The sequence below is a fragment of the Gopherus evgoodei genome, chromosome 2, assembly GCF_007399415.2.
Source record: "Gopherus evgoodei ecotype Sinaloan lineage chromosome 2, rGopEvg1_v1.p, whole genome shotgun sequence".
In the NCBI taxonomy this organism is placed as follows: domain Eukaryota; kingdom Metazoa; phylum Chordata; order Testudines; family Testudinidae; genus Gopherus; species Gopherus evgoodei.
Window position 1 is genome coordinate 84,548,474 of NC_044323.1, and position 17,112 is coordinate 84,565,585.

Sequence of the window (17,112 nt, forward strand, 5' to 3'; positions counted from 1 at the left end):
CTTTCCCAAAAAAGACACCCAGAGGAAAGCAGTACATACTGACTTTCATGGACTTTGCTACCCGATGGCCGGAAGCAGTAGCTCTAGGCAACACCAGGGCTAACCCTGTGTGCCAGGCCCTAACAGACATTTTTGCCAGGGTAGGTTGGCCCTCCGACATCCTTACAGATTCAGGATCTAATTTCCTGGCAGGGACCATGAAAAAACTGTGGGAAACTCATGGGGTGAAACACTTGGTTGCCACCCTGTACCACCATCAAACCAATGGCCTGGTGGAAAGGTTTAATGGAACTTTGGGGGCCATGATACGTAAATTCGTCAATGAACACTCCAATGACTGGGACCTAGTGTTGCAGTTATTTTTTGCCTACACGGCTGTACCACATCCCAGTTTAGGATTTTCACCATTTGAACTTGTGTATGGCCACGAGGTTAAGGGCCATTACAGTTGGTGAAGCAGCAATGGGAGGAGTTTACGCCTTCTCCAGGGACTAACAATCTAGACTTTGTAAGCAACCTACAAAACACCCTCTGACACTCTTTAGCCTTTGCTAAAGAAAACCTAAAGGATGCTCAACAAGAGCAAAAGGCCTGGTATGACAGACATACCAGAGAGCGTTCCTTCAAGGTAGGAGACCAGGTTATGGTCTTGAAGATGCAACAGGCCCATAAGATGGAAGCATCATGGGAAGGGCCATTCACAGTCCAAGAGCGCCTGGGAGCTGTTAACTACCTCATAGCATTTCCCAATTCCTCCCTAAAGCCCAGAGTGTATCATGTTAATTCTCTCAAGCCCTTTTATTCCAGAGACTTACAGGTTTGTCAGTTTACAGTCCAGGGAGGAGATGACGCTGAGTGGCCTGACGGTGTCTACTACGAAGGGAAAAAAGACGGTGGCGTGGAAGAGGTGAACCTCTCAACCACCCTGGAACGTCTGCAGCGGCAACAAATCAAGGAGCTGTGCACTAGCTTCGCCCCATTGTTCTCAGCCACCCCAGGACGGACTGAACGGGCATACCACTCCATTGACACAGGTAATGCTCACCCCATTAGAACACCACCCTACCGAGTGTCTCCTCATGCCCAAGCTGCTATAGAACGGGAGATCCAGAACATGTTACAGATGGGTATAATCCGCTCATCTACCAGTGCATGGGCATCTCCAGTGGTTCTGGTACCCAAACCAGATGGGGAAATACCCTTTTGCGTGGACTACCGTTAAGCTAAATGCAGTAACTCGTCCAGACAACTATCCAGTGCCCTGCACTGATGAGCTATTGGAAAAGTTGGGACGTGCCCAGTTCCTCTCTACAATAGACTTAACCAAGGGGTACTGGCAAGTACCGCTAGATGAACCTGCCAAAGAGAGGTCAGCATTCATCACCCATGCAGGGGTGTATGAATTTAATGTGCTTCCTTTCAGGCTGCGAAATGCACCTGCCACCTTCCAGAGGCTGGTAGATGGTCTACTAGCAGGACTGGGCGAATATGCAGTTGCCTACCTCGATGATGTGGCCATTTTTTCTGACTCCTGGCCCGAACACCTAGGACACCTGGAAAAGGTCTTTGAGCGCATTAGGCAGGCAGGACTAACCGTTAAGGCCAAAACAGAGTGACTTACCTGGGACACGAGGTAGGTCGAAGAACCATAAACCCCCTACAGGCCAAGGTTGATGCTATCCAAAAGTGGCCCGTCCCAAAGTCAAAGAAACAGGTCCAATCCTTCTTAGGCTTGGCCGGGTACTACAGGCGATTTGTACCACACTACAGCCAAATCGCTGCCCCACTGACCAACCTAACCAAAAAGACCCAGCCGAATGCAGTCAAGTGTACTAATGAGTGTCAGAAGGCCTTTACCCAGCTTAAGGCGACACTCATGTCTGACCCTGTGCTCAGGGCCCCGGACTTTGACAAGCCATTCCCAGTAACCACAGATGCATCTGAGCGTGGTATAGGAGCAGTTCTCATGCAGGAAGGACCGGATCACGACTTCCATCCTGTCGTGTTTCTCAGCAAGAAACTGTCTGAGAGGGAAAGTCACTGGTCTGTCAGTGAAAAGAAATGCTACGCCATTGTGTACGCCCTGGAAAAGCTACGCCCATACGTTTGGGGACGGCGGTTCCAGCTACAAACTGACCATGCTGCGCCAAAGTGGCTTCATACTGCCAAGGGAAACAACAAAAAACTGCTTTGATGGAGTTTAGCTCTCCAAGATTTTGATTTTGAAATTCAACACATTTCAGGAGCTTCTAACAAAGTAGCTGATGCACTCTCTCGTGAAAGTTTCCCTGAATCCACTGGTTGAAATTTGTCCTTAAAATGTAGAAAGTCTTGTAGTTTACATACTTAGTAGTATATGTAAAGGTACATGTGTTGTATTAATCTGTTTATTCTAAAGTTATAGGAAGAAATCACCACCAGTGAGGTTCCCCACTGTCTGCGATTTGGGGGGCGTGTCATAAACAGATAGCTAAGGGTTAATGTCTCCTTCACCTATAAAGAGTTAACAAACAGTGACCTGCAAACACCTGACCAGAGGACCAATCAGGAGACGAGATACTTTCAAATCTCGTGGAGGGAAGCCTTTGTTTGTGGGTTTGGGGTTTGGCTTTGTTCTCTCTGGGTCCTGGATGGGACTAGAGGTGCAACCAGGTTTCTGCCAATCTCCCTGCTACAGTCTCTTATCTATTCAGAATTGTAAGTAAGAAAAGGCAGTCATAGTCTTTTAATTTGTTTTTTTCCATTTGCATATGTGTACTTGCTGGAAGTAGCTTAAATTGTGTTTCTGCTGGAGAAAGTTTCTTTCTACTGTTTAATAGTTGAAAGACCCTGTAACTTTTTACCATCTAAAGTGCAGAGATAAACCTTCTACTTTTTTCTTTCTTTTTTATTAAAAGTTTTGCTTTTAAGAATTGTTTGATTTTTTTTCCAAGTTGAGGCTCTAGGGAATTGAGTCTGTATATACCAGGGAATTGGTGGGGAGGAGGGAAAGGTAAATTTCCTCTTTGTGTTAGATTCACGCAGCTTGAATCTGTATTGCCTCTGGGTGAGGGGGAGAGAGAAACTTGATCTCTCTGTGTTGTGTTTCAAGGAATTGATTCACGGTATCTCCTAGTGTACCCAGGCAGGAAAGATCTGGGAGAAGGTAAAGAGGGGGGAGGGAATGGTTTATTTCCCTTTGTTGTGAGATTCAAGGAATCTGGGTCTTGGGGTCCCCTGGGAAGGTTTTGGGGGGACCAGAGGGTATCAGGCCCTAAAAATTCCTGATTGGTGGCAGTGCTACAGAATCTAAGCTGGTAATTAAACTTAGAGGACTTTATGCTAGTACTCATATCTTGGACGCTAAGGTCCAGATTTGGGAATTATACTATGACAGAGACAAGCTAGCATTGGGGAGGCAATGGATTTGTGACTTTCCTGGGTGGTGTATCAGGGAAGTGATGTGTTTCTACAAGAAGAGGAACAAGAAGTAGTATGTTAGCGAGCAGAAGAATTTTGAGAGTCTGATTAACTAGATAACTGTACTCAGGCCCAAATCCTGTCCCCAGTGCTCAGCCTGAATGAATGGTACTCACGGGGATTCCCATTCACTGTGCATCCTGTTCAGTGGGTCAGGAACCAGACTGACTTCATGGTGCATAATTAAAACACCAATAAAACTGAGATAGTGAACATGCTGAGCACCCTATTGTTTATAATTTCCTTGTTTCTAAACTATGTTTTCTTCAGAAAGGGCAGACAGTGTTGCTCACAGAGGACTGCACACATCCAGCCTGAGATTTCACAAAAAGTCAATTTAGAATTATGAGTGCAAAAGAAAAAAAAAAGCATCTTAATTTTTTTCTTAGTAGGTGACAACCACTTTTCCCCAGGACTGCAGCCTTGCTAGTGCCATGCTATAATATGCACCTTTCTAATTTACTAGAGACAAACAGTTAACTTTACAAATATATTTTGTAAATTACAAGCTCTGCTTATCATCACTGCACGCTGGGTGCAATTATCTTTTGCATCTATAATACGTGTGGCGTCCCTACAGAGTCAAGGTGTTAATTTGAACGCCCTTGCTCACTCTCTCACTCATTTAGGCAGAAACAAACACTAAATCTGCAGTTGCCAATTCTTGTCAAGAATTTTTTTAAAGCATGCCTGGCTAAAATTTTCATAGTTGGGTGCCCAACCCTTGTTTGTATTTAGGTAACTAAGTAAAAGTAGCCGTTTTTTCAAATGAGATGAGCATTGCTAACTAGTCTGGAAGTCAATAAGAATTGTGATTGCTCAGCAGCACTGCAAACCTGGCCATTTTTTATTTAAATATAGCTAAATAATGATGTAGATGCCTAATTAAAGGCAAGTTTGACCTGTTTAGCTTGTTTATTATAATGTAATCCCCTGGATTTGCCAGTCATCAAGGAGGTTCAATATAAGCACATCTGAGTCTGAATTTCCAAGATCTCCTGAAGTTACTTCATGTATCTAGCCCCAATCTGACTACAGAGCAGCAAATAAAAATAAAGGTAAAGGCCTCGATTCTACATCACGTCCCACCTATATTTGTAGCGGAGAGTGGCAGCCTCAGGGAAGGTGTTGCAGCTCCCTGATCCTTGGCCAACCAGCCTGCATGAATGTTAGAACAGCAAGGGGCCAACTCTAACTTCTGCCCCTGTTGTAAGTTACATCAACGACATCATGAGTCCTGCAGCCAAATCAACTGCCGCTTTCCTGCCCTTATATCAAGAATGGGAAGGGAAGGGGAAACACAGTTGATGAAGAAGGCAGCAGACCCTCCTCTGACAGTTTTCCATCCATTTGAAGAGTTCCTCTGTACAAGGGGGGATGTTGTTCCAGCTCTCTCTCTGGTCATTTTAAGGCCATTTTGTATCAGGCTACACAAAGTGGCCCTACTAGACCAGAGAATCCAGGTCAAAGTGTCAAGAGAGGTGCACTATATTGTATTTCTCAAACTTTTTGATTCCAGGGACCGTTTGCCATGTTCATAAACTGTTTGAAGGAAATTGCAGGGACTAGCGCTGGTCCACGGACCAACTGTTGAGAAACACTGCACTATATCAGTGTAGATCAAATGTTAAGGACCTCACCTACAGAGGGGTCACTTTTCCTTTTATGGGGGCATGCTCTAGAATTCCTTCCCTTATGCCTCATTAGGATTACAATTTCAGGGAGCTGAACTCAGGAAGACTATTAGAGCCTGACTGTCAGATTAGCTGAGCACCTGTCAGGCCCAGAGGTGAGGATCACTGTTGAGGATCAGGTTTGAGAGACCTTGAATTTGGGTGTGGGACAGAATACTGAGAACCAGCCCTGGTCACTGCAAGCCGATATACAGCAGCAGATGCTCCGAGGTGTGATGAATCCTGTGGCAGGGAACAGCAGCTGGGCAGAGGCGCTAGGCCTTTGTAAGATGAGCCTGCGGGTGACTCCAATGAGTGTTTGGTCACTTTTGAAAGAGTAGCTATGAGCGCAGATTGGGAAATGGGAACCTGGGCCCTAGAGCTACACCCTACTTGACAGGGAATGGTCAGGTGACTGACCTGGCTGTAAATGACGAGCAGGCACAGGATTATGATGTGATTAAGGTGACCATCGTAGATAGGGTGGGCTTATCCCCTGAAATGGATCAGCAAAAAATTTTGGGCCACTAGATGGACTGGCAGGTGGGCGGGACGGGGGATTTACAGCCCAGGGCATGTGCCCAGAAACTGATGGACTAGGCTACCTGCTGATTGAGGCCAGATGCTCCGACAGTGGGTGAGATTATGGATGCAATGATTTTAGAACAGCTCCTGCAGCCCATCTCTGAGAACACTCAGGGGTGGGTCAGGAGGCATCAGACAGTCACCCTAGATGCTGCAGTCAAGCTCCCAGAAGAATTCATTGAGGCGGACATCGCCAGCAAAGAGGGGCCACCGTTCAAGGGACTGACTCTGGGGAAGAGAGTCAGAGAACTGCGGCTGGAAAGGTGGAAGAGAAGAAGAGGACGGAATCTAAAGTGACTCCAGCTGGATGTCAGGGTATCATGTGTTATCAATATGGGTGACAAGGACACATAAAAAGGGGCTGCCCACCTATGGAATGTGGGTTTGCAGAGTTCTGCAACTGGGCCAGGAGCTTTGGACACGGAAGGGAAAAGAAACTACCCATGGTTTCTCTAAGGCTGTGAAGGTGGATGCCTCTGAACAAGGCCCAAACTCTGACTGGGGTGTGTGAAAGAGACAGTGAAAGGGCAGGAAAGCGGCAGTTGATTTGGCTGCAGGACTCATGATGTCGTTGCCTTGGCCCTCGATGGGCATGATGGGTAATTATGCCTGTTGCTATGAAAAGGAACTTATGGGTTAGCAAAAGCTCTGGTTCCAGTAACTGGAGGCAGCTGAGGCTCAGATCTCCAGCAGCCCATGATTTTTGAGAAAGCCCAAAATAAACATTCAACCCTCCTGATCATTTCACATTTTCTATCTAAATACTCACACCCCCTCTCACCAGGGTATCTGAGTGACTAACAGAAGTTATCAGCACAACATAAAGGCCCACAAATGGTCCTTTTTGAACGACCTTTTCTCAAGAAGCACTGATAGAAATTCTTTTTATAAAACCAGTACAGCTGAATTGCATACAGCTATGGGGATCAGGTAGCAGAGGCTTCAGCTAGTAGGAACCACACAATTTTTCTCTAGACATTTTCTTTTCTGTAACTTTGTCTGAGTCTCCTGTTTATTGTGAGGTGGTGGTGAGGAATACCATTAATGTGCACATTTGAGAGACTCCTTGGACAATTTTCTCAGTGTGAATAACAATCCTTTAGTATTTGAAACTCCACAAAAGAACATTTAAGAGACATTATCAGATGCAGTGTAGGCATGAACGCCAGTGACACTACGTAAACTTCCAATAACTCCAACAACATAAGCCAACTCCACAACAAAATAAGGCAGCTTTTTTCCATTAATATATCCCAGCTAGATGAAAAATAGATCAGAAAACATTAATTATTTACAATAGATATTAAAATAACAATTAGCATCAAAGTACAGTTGGCTGAAGAACCTTAATTATGAATTTCCTCACTTTCATTTTTTTTTCATAACCACAGCATTCTAATAAAGTTGTTTTGACTTAATGGATTTGGGACCATATTCTTTGCTGATGTCAGGTATCAGAAGGGTAGCCGTGTTAGTCTGGATCTGTAAAAGCAAGGTTGATGGATTTCCACTCCATATGGCTAAATGCAGTGCCTTGCATGGTGTCAAGTATCAGAAGGGTAGCCGTGTTAGTCTGGATCTGTAAAAAGGTGCCACAGGATTCTTTGCTCCTTTTGCTGATGTAATCAATGGAGCAATGCCAATTTGCACTAGGGAGAATTTGGCACTTTAAAGTTTTGTTATTTTTGTCTGGAATTGTCTTCGCTTTTTTAGGTGGTTGGTTGTTTTAAGAGAGGCCACATGGAAACTGAAAACTGTACTGATCATGTCAGTGGATTTTGTTAACCCAAGTGAGTGCTATGTTGGATAAAATGACTATGACTTGGGAGCCTATAGTTAGCTAGCTTATTACATGTTTGTGGTGTCAATGTTTGCTTTAAATATTGTGATCTATAACTGCATGACAGGAGGTGTTCCACAATGCCCCTTCTTGACCGCTCTGGCCACTGTTTTGAACTCTGCTGCCAGCAGCCAGGAACACATGAAACTGTCCCTCCCCAGTCCCCTTTAAAGCCCCCTGAATTTTTGAAATTCCGTTTCCTGGTTGTCCAGCTCACCTAGCAACTCTCAAGCACACCTAACAACCGCCCAGCTGACATGCCTGCTCCACACTGCAGATATACTCCTGCCTGGTATACATAGGAGGTGTTGGATCTCCTGGGTCTGTGGGGAAAAGAGGCTGTGCAGGCACAGCTCCGATCCGGACACAGAAACATCACATCTATGAGCAGATTGCCCAGGGCATGGAGGAGAAGAACTACAATACAGACCTGCAGCAGTGCCACATGAAAGCCAAGGAGCTGCGGCAAGCATACCAGAAGGCAAGAGAGGCCAACAATCACTCTTGTGTGGAGCTGCAGACGTGCTGCTTTTACAAAGAGCTACATGTCATCCTCAGCAGAGACCCCACACTACCCCCAAGAGGCCTGTAGTTACTTTGGAGGAGCCAGTGTCATCACAGGCCACCACTGTGAACAGCAAGCATGTAGACAAGGAAGAGGAGCAGGATTATGGGGGGACAGGTGACTGGGGGATCCAGCAGCACAGCGAGCCATGACATGTTTTTGAGTCCTGCACAATCCAGCCAGTCCCTACAGTTGAGCATGGAGGAGCTTGATGCAGGGGAAGGAACCTCTGGCAAGTATGCAGTTTGTTTTGAAATTACAGGACTGGAACCCCCAAAGTAGCAAGACACATCTGTTCATGTACTCTTTTTAACTTGTGCTAGAAGAGGTAGTTAAATAACCAACAGAGGTAGCAGTCCTATTTGCTTTTCATTCCCCTGTAGAGTTAAGCAGAGATGGCCCCTATTTTTTTGTAAACTGTTTACATGCACTGAGATGTCCCATCAATCGATATCCTGATGAAACTTTCCTGCAGGTAGCCTGCAATTCTCTGTTGAAGGTTTGTGGGGGAGGGTGGCTGTCTTATTTCTTCCACTGCTGTAGGACACTTTCTCACACCACTCAGCAATTACCACTGCAGCACACACAGGTAAGTATCATACAGTCCTGGTGGCATCCTGACACCTGCAGGAGCTGTTCACTTTCAGTCTCTATTACCCTCAGGAGTGAGATATCAGCTAAAAACACCACCGACTGTGGAAAACAGTACCAGTATTCAGTTCAGTCGCCCTATACACATAAACTCATGCCCGTGAGCTATCCCTCCTCATATCACCAATCCCCCCAATGTCCAGGGCTGTACTCACCATGGCTGGGACTGCTGCCATGCTGTAGAAATCCCAAGGAGCTTACCTAGATTCCTGGGGCTCTGTGTGCTGGTAGCTCAGGGAGAGGCACACTGTCCTGAAGGAAGGGGGACCCAAAGGCAGAGTCAGAGTCTACTCAGCAGCCAAGAGGGAGAGAGGAGAGACACTATTTAGAACAACACGGGTCCCCCTTGGCTTGGGGAAAGATGGCTGGTGTGCTTGCTCAGAGGAAGGGGCAGACTCAAATGATTGACAAGTGAAAGCCCAGGAAGAAGAGCCAGCCTGACCAATAGGGAGTGAAAAGCCCTTCCCTGGGAGCTCAGGGGTGGGAGAAGCTAGTTTGGAGCAGTCTGGAGCCAGCCAAGGCAAGGGCAGGACTTGCTGTGTGGGGCACTGGTGAGTCCCAGGCCTGCATGCAGGGATCCCCCAGAGAACTGGCCTCTGGGGACTCGACAGCAAGATCCCTCAACTTGAGCCTTTCCAGCTCCAAGGTGACTCACTGTGTAGAGCTTTGTTGGGAAAATTTCCCCCAGCCAGACTGAGTTAAGCTTCCAGCTCTCTAGGTGAGATCAGTCCCACATGGCACCACAGCTCTGACTGCTAGTCCAGGGCTGCCCACCTGCTGTGAGTGGATCTGAGCACTAGGGCGGGAGATTAGGAGTTTAGTATAGATTTGTAAGCCGCACCTTGAGCCCTGCACCCGTTGGTGGTGAGGGGAAATTCTGGCACCAGAAGCAGCCTGACTCCTGCATGAAGAGGATGCCTGTCAGCAGCGAACGTCAGTCCTCTGCAGGGACTGAGGAGCCCAGAGCCATCTCTGAACCTGAAGATCCATTACAGAGTTGTGAGTCACCATCTTTTAGTTAGCTAGTCAGGAAAATTGTTTGGAAGACCCTTCACACCTTGAACTGTGTTCTCAAACCACGGGATAAAGGTTTGGGGATTTTATTACCTGGTGCCTTTGCTCTACTAAATTTGTGGAAGGACTTATGACCTTATCCCACTTGTGAGTCTACTGCTGCACAGACGATATCGTGATCACAGGTCATCCAGGGACCCTAAAAAGTACACATACCAATAGGACACTAATTTTACATTTGCTATATTAGGTCACATGACTGGGGAAATTCATGGGTATTATAAGTAGGGTCACTGGTGATCCTGAGAATAGTGTTATACCCTGTTATGTTATATTTATCTTCTTTTTAATATAATTTCTATGTTAAATATATTGTACAGTAACTCTTCACTTAACGTCCTCCTGGTTAACGTTGTTGCATTGTTTTGTTGTTATGTCACTGATCTATTAGGGAACATGCTCATTTAAAGTTGTGCAATTCTCCCTTATAATGTTATTTGGCAGCCGCCTGCTTTGTCCATTGCTTGCAGGAAGAGCAGCCCGTTGGAGCGAGCTGGTGGGAGCCTGGAAGCAGGGTGGACCGGCAGCCCCCCAATCAGTTCCCCTAAGTCCCCTGTGCAGCAGCTGCCCAGCAGGTTATCAATTGCCAGGCAGTTCAGCTGTCTCTTCCCCCACTGCCATGTGCTGCTTCTGCCCTCTGCCTTGTAGCACGGATCACCAATAGGAGCATGGGGGATTTTGCTTCTTGTCTTGATCTGTATCACTTCTCCTTTCTCTGTATATGGGGCAGGGCAGGAGGTGGGGAGGGAATATTTTGTCTGTTTCTACAGGGAGACAGGTGGACTTTTCTGTGAGTTGGTCTATGTGACATGTCTCTCTCTTTGGGGATGGGGGGCTTTGTGTCTCTTGGAAGTACATGCAGGAATCTCGTATCAGCATCTGGTTGGCAAACATGGTGGATAATACAACAGCATCCTCGGATATAAAGTGGATATCCGTGGATTTGCAGGGCTCTAGTTCTCCTGAATTTTGCACTGTCCTCAGTAAGTTTTATATCATAATAGATTAGTATTAAGAAGTTGAGATTAGGTAATATGGAAATAATATATAAATTATGTTATATAATGTCATACTCTCATCATAAGGAAATGTGTTCAATTTTGGTCACAATTTTTTTTAAAAGGGGGGACATAGTAGTATATTGTCATATTAAACTTTACTTTTTAAACATTATTATCTGTATTTATTTTATTGGTATTCACCATCTGCATTTTGTGCAATTCACATAAAAGTTATGAAGAAAACAGATAACTTGTTGCTGAAGAAAACACCCAAATATTAAAATGTTTGAGTCTCTCCCTAAGACTGACAGTTCCAATGATCTGTCTCATCTATCTAGCTAGCTATGGTTTCCTGTCTGGGTCCCTACTCTGTTTTCTTCTGTCACGGAGAAAGAAATGCAAGCATATTTTAAAATGAAAAATATGGCTTCTAATTTTGAATTATTAAACCAAATTAATCTTTGTGTAACACTGAGTGCCTAAGGGTTATTTCAGAGACAAATTTGATCCATGTTTTGTTTTCTGTACAAGGTATCGCTGGTTTTAGTAAACCAAAGAGCCATCAGTGTATGTTCCATTAACCTGAGGTGCCTTCTGATCTATGGGGATGAGGGTGCAAAAAATGAGGAAAAAATAGAAAGGCATTAAAAGTACACAGTTTTTTTTTTAATAAACTGGGAAAGGAAAGAGAATAGAAAGACAGTAGAGGAGATGACAGGGATGAACCAAAACAGAAAAAGAAATAAAGTTGCCTTTCCTTTTTTAAAGGTTTAGTATCACTGATAAACAGTGTGTGCTGAATGTTCAGTATGCCATTGAAATGCTGATTCTACCACTACCAGCCCTATGTACCACCTTTAAGGCTTTAGAGCCTAAGGATATGGCCACACAGCAATAGACATTTGCGTTTGCTCTGCGCTAGCTGACTCAGGCTCACAGAGCTTGGGTTGAAGGGCTGTTTCATTGCTGTATAGACTTTTAGGCTCAGGCTGGGGCCCAGACTCTAGGACCTTGCAAGATGGGATGGTCTTTGAGCTCAGGCTCCAGTGCAAGCCCAGAAATCTATTCAGCAATGACACAGCCCCACAGCCTGAGCTCTGGGAGTCCCACTCCCAGCCATGTGTTTTCTTTGTTGTGTAGACATACCTTTAGATATAATCCTCCTTGTCTTCTCATTTAGAGCAAATTCCTGGAAACCTTTACTCATACAAGTTGTCTCAATGTAAATTAAACTATTCACAAGAATAATTAAGCATATTTCCATACTCAGGATTAAGCATACTTCCATTACCCTAATGTTTATAGCAAGTATATACTATCAAATACAGTAGAACCTCCAAGTTACAAACACCTCGGGAATGGAGGTTGTTCGTAACTCTGAAATGTTCCTAACTCTGAACAAAACATTATGGTTGTTCTTTCAAAAGATTACAACTGTACATTTACTTAATGCAGCTTTGAAACTTTACTATGCAGAAGAAAAATTCTGCTATTAACCATCTTAATTTAAATGAAACAAGCACAGAAACATTTTCCTTGCCTTGTCAATTTTTTTTATGAACTTTCCTTTTTCTTAGTAGTTTAAGTTTAATACAGTACTGCGCTGTATTTGCTTTTTGTTTTATTTTTTTTGTCTCTTCTTCTGCCTTAATGGGTACTTCTACTGCAAATGAGGTGTATGGTTGACCAGTCAGTTCATAACTTTGTTGTTTGTAACTCTCAGTTTCTATTGTACATGTTTAAAAATGGGGGCTATTAAACTCAACCAGAAAAAAAGCAGTATACATCAGGAAACTTTTTTTTTTAAAACCACCAATGACAACATACATTACTGTTAAATCCCATTGGTTTGGGGAACATCTCAATCTTTTGACTAACCAGGTTTTTGGATAAATGGAAGTGCTATTTTGAGGTGCAGTATCACTGTTATAGAAATACAGGGAACAGAGGGAGTAATGCTGATGTTAGCTTAATACTTCATACTTTATTAAAAAGAGTAAAAAAATAACTTTCTTGAGATCCGCTATACAAAATACAAAGCTGTTGATTAGAGCTTACAGGTGCAAAGAGGCTAATTGAGAAGTTGTTTGTGTGATGAACCAACATAAGGCTGGACACACTGTAGATTTGGGTAATTAGGATTTCTGGATAGAGGGAATTTGGATAACTGGAATTATACTATAAAACCAAGCTAATAAATTAGGTTGATAGTTACATGTCTTATACATGTCCACAGGCCCCTGAGCACTTGAGTGACATGTAGGATTAAAAATAATAATATTGATAACAGCCTGGTTCTCCTTGTAAGGTAGCATATTATACATATGAAGCTCAAATTAAAACATTTAAGGACACCGAAATTATAACATTGTCTGAGCTTTTATACCAGTCGTTACTAGGGTAAGAGAGAGCTTTAATTGAAAGCTAAGTCCTCCCAACTACAATGTGAAGTAATGTATTTACTGAGCTGCCTGGAGTATTTTCTTTCAAAGTCACTGATACTTATATCACACTAAATACATCCTTGAATGGTTGTATTTGGCCCATTCTATTTTATATGACAGGGTCAATAACAGAAGAATGCGAGGACTGGGTGCGCATAGAAGAGACGCTATAGTGATTCTGAAAGACACTGTGGTCTTTGCAAATCAATAAGAATCTTGCATGTTTTCTGAATATTTCATGAAGGTATTTCTTAAACTTTTCACCCACAAAAGCGTAGATCACTGGGTTCAGGCAGCAGTGGATGAAGGAGATGATTTCAGTCACTTGAAGGGCCAGGTCTAGGTTTTTGCTCGTCTCACAGTCATCTATGATGTGCAGGCTTCGCAAAGAGTCCATAAAAAGCGCAATGTTGAAGGGTGCCCAGAAGAGGAAAAACACAACTACAACAACAAAAACCAGCTTCATCGCTTTATACTTGTTTCGGTTCACGCATCTCTGCAGATTTTTATAGATGTGGGAGTAGCAGAAAATGAGAATGCCAAGCGGGATCAAGAGGCCCAAAACATTAACTTTAGAATTGGTTAAAAGTTTCCAAGTAGTCCTATTATCTTGGTAATAAGGAGCACACTTCACACTGCCATCTTCATTAAGTTCTTGGATAAAAAAGATATTTGGTATTGAAGCTAAAATGGCCACTGACCAAATGGCGAGACTTATAACAATGCTGAGCATGGTTGTTCGAACTTTCAGAGCGTACACAGCATGGACGATGGCTAAGTACCTGTCTATGCTCATGAGGGTTATGAAGAATATGCTGCTGTAGAAGCCAATGTAGTAAACTCCACATATTGTTTTACACATTGCATTTCCAAAAGTCCATTGATCTGAAGCATAATGAGCCAGGAAGGGGAGGGAGAAAACAAAAAGCAGGTCAGAGATGGCGAGGTTCAGCAAATACACATCAGTCATGCTGGTCAGTTTCTTGCAAACTATCAGAACGCAAATGACCAAGCTGTTTCCCACCAAGCCGAATACGAACACCACGCAGTAAAGGACTAGAAAAAATACTGATCCAAAGATCTTGATATTCTCTGTGCTGCAGACGGAGCCAAACTCAGGATAATAATAATCATCATCATCAAGAGTAGAGAGACGATTCGACTCAGTTGAATTATTCATCATGAGGTGACCTGTTTAGGAGCACAGAATTTAATACAATCCAACAGTTTTTTAGTAAGTATCTAGGCACAATTCTGCCCTGATACCCTACACAACCCCACTGAAGTCAACAGGGTTGCACAGGCTATAAAGGGGTAGAATTTGGTTCTGAGGATAGGCTAGCCTGTTCAGCTAAAGGAACACTTCAACCTGTGACATTATCTAATTAAAATATAGTCATGCAAATCATTTCTACCACTGTTATATACTTGCAACAAATCTTATAAAGAATGTTAAACATGGCCAGAAAGAGTTAAGCATCCTGCAGGCTAATTAACCCAGAGTCAGCCTGTGGAGACATGTTAGAAATGGTCATTAAGGCCATTTGATGCTAGATAGGTTAGAACTTTGAAATGCAAACCTATATTGTTAAAGTTAGGGGTGATGCTAATTGTATATATGTACTCATAAATGTTAGCCATGGAAACAGACAGTTCCTGTCACTATACCTATGGATTCTGAGATCAAAAGGGAATATGAACATTTAGATAAATCTTGGGTGAAATATTGTCATTGCCTATATGGCTCTTTGAAGTTTGTGATATACTGCCTAATGAATAAAATGTCTTATGTTAATTTGTGTAACTAATTGCTGGCGATGTTAAGGAAGCAGAAGGTTACATCAAAAACCAATTGTTTGCCCAGGACTGTATGGTCAAGTGGATGCTAGAACACTGCATAAAAAGGCCTTTGAGTCCTCATCCTGTTATCTCAGATCTCCTTGATGCTTCAATGCAGAGGAAGCTTAAGCCACAAGATTGAGATCCCAGTGCTGACTGGTCCACCCTGAATATAATATTGGGCATTGGATTAAAATCTAAAAGAACTCTTTGCAACTATAAAGCTTACCATCTCTGCTATGAGTCTGAACCTCAAGTATTGAACTCATGTCTGTATGTATATTGATCTTTTAACCATACTCTCTCTCTTTTCTTTTTAAATAAATTTTAGTTTAGTTAATAAGAATTGGCTGTAAGCGTGTATTTGGGTAAGATCTGGAATATTTATTAACCTGGGAGATAATGTTTCTTGTCTTTGGGAATGGTAGAATTTTTTACATGAGGAAATAAGTAGGGCTGTCAATTAATCGCAATCAACTCACATGATTAACTAAAAAAATTGTGATTTAAAAAATTAATCGCAATGAATCATGCTGTTAAACAATAGAATACCAATTGAAATTTATTAAATATTTTTGGATGTTTTTCTACATCTTCAGATATATTGATTTATATTACAACACAGAATACAAAGTGTACAGCGCTCACTTTGTATTATTTTTATTACAAATATTTGAACTGTAAAAATGATAAACAAAATATATAGTATTTTTCAATTCACCTCATACACGTACTGTAGTGCAATATCTTTATCATGAAAGTTGAACTTACAAATGTAGGATTATGTACAAAAAATAACTGCATTGAAAAACAAAACAATTAAAACTTTAGAGCCTACAAGTCCACTCAGTCCTACTTCTTGTTCAGCCAATTGCTCAGACAAACAAGTTTGTTTACATTTACAGGAGATGCTGTTGTCTGCTTCTTATTTACAATGTCACCTGAAAGTGAGAACAGGTGTTTTCATGGCACTTTTGCAGCTGGCATTGCAAGATATGCTAAACATTCATATGGCCATTCATGCTTCGGCCACCATTCCAGAGGATATGCTTCCATGCCGATGATGTTCGTTAAAAAACAATGCATTAATTAAATTTGTGACTGAACTCCCTGGGGGAGAACTGTATGTCTTCGGCTCTGTTTTACCCGCATTCTGACATAGTTCATGTTATAGCGGTCTTGGATGATGGCCCAGCATATGTTTGTTTTAAAAACACTTTCACAGCAGATTTGATAAAACACAAAGATACCAATGTGAGATATCTAAAAATATCTAGATCACTCAACCCAGGGTTTAAGAATCTGAAGTGCCTTCTAAAATCTGAGAGGAATGAGGCATGGAGCATGCTTTCAGACATCTTAAAAGGACAACACTCAGATGTGGAAACTTCAGAACCTGACCACCAAAACAGAAAATCAACCTTCTGCTGGTGGCATCTGACTCAGATGTTGAAAATGAACATGTGTCAGTCCACTCTGCTTTGGACTGTTATCAAGCAGGATCGTTATCAAGTAGAACCCATCCTCAGCATGGACGCATGTCCTATGGAATGTGGTTGAAGATGAAGGAACATCTGAATCTTTAGCACATCTGGCAATATCTTGCAAGGCCAGCTACAATAGTGCCATGCAAACACATGTTCTCACTTTCAGGTAACATTGTGAACAAGAAGCGGGCAGCATTATCTCCTGCAAATTGCAACCAAGTTTGTTTGTCTGAGTGATTGGCTAAAGGAGGACTGATTGGACTTGTAGGCTCTAAAGTTTTACATTGTTTTATTTTTCAGTGCAGTTATTTTTTGTACATAATTCTACATTTGAAAATTCAACTTTCATGATAGAGATTGCACTACAGTACTTGTATAAGGTGAATTGAAAAATACTATTTCTTTAGTTTTTTACAGTGCAAATATTTGTAATAAAAATAAATATGAAGTGAGCGCTGTCCACTTTGTATTCTGTGTTTTAATTGAAATCAATA

The 17,112-nt window shown here is 42.6% G+C and overlaps 1 protein-coding gene across 1 annotated transcript; it reads right to left on the minus strand.

Moving 5' to 3' along the window:
- Nucleotides 1–13,093: 13,093 nt before the first annotated feature.
- LOC115644898 (C-C chemokine receptor type 8-like) lies at nucleotides 13,094–14,475 on the minus strand. The gene has a single exon (XM_030549349.1). It carries the CDS (start codon nucleotides 14,473–14,475, stop codon nucleotides 13,402–13,404), a length of 1,074 nt encoding a protein of 357 aa, XP_030405209.1. The 3' UTR covers nucleotides 13,094–13,401.
- Nucleotides 14,476–17,112: the final 2,637 nt, after the last annotated feature.

Excerpts from the sequence above, each read along its gene's own strand:
- LOC115644898 (XM_030549349.1), bottom strand. The coding sequence starts at position 14,475 with ATGATGAATAATTCAACTGAGTCGAATCGTCTCTCTACTCTTGATGAT.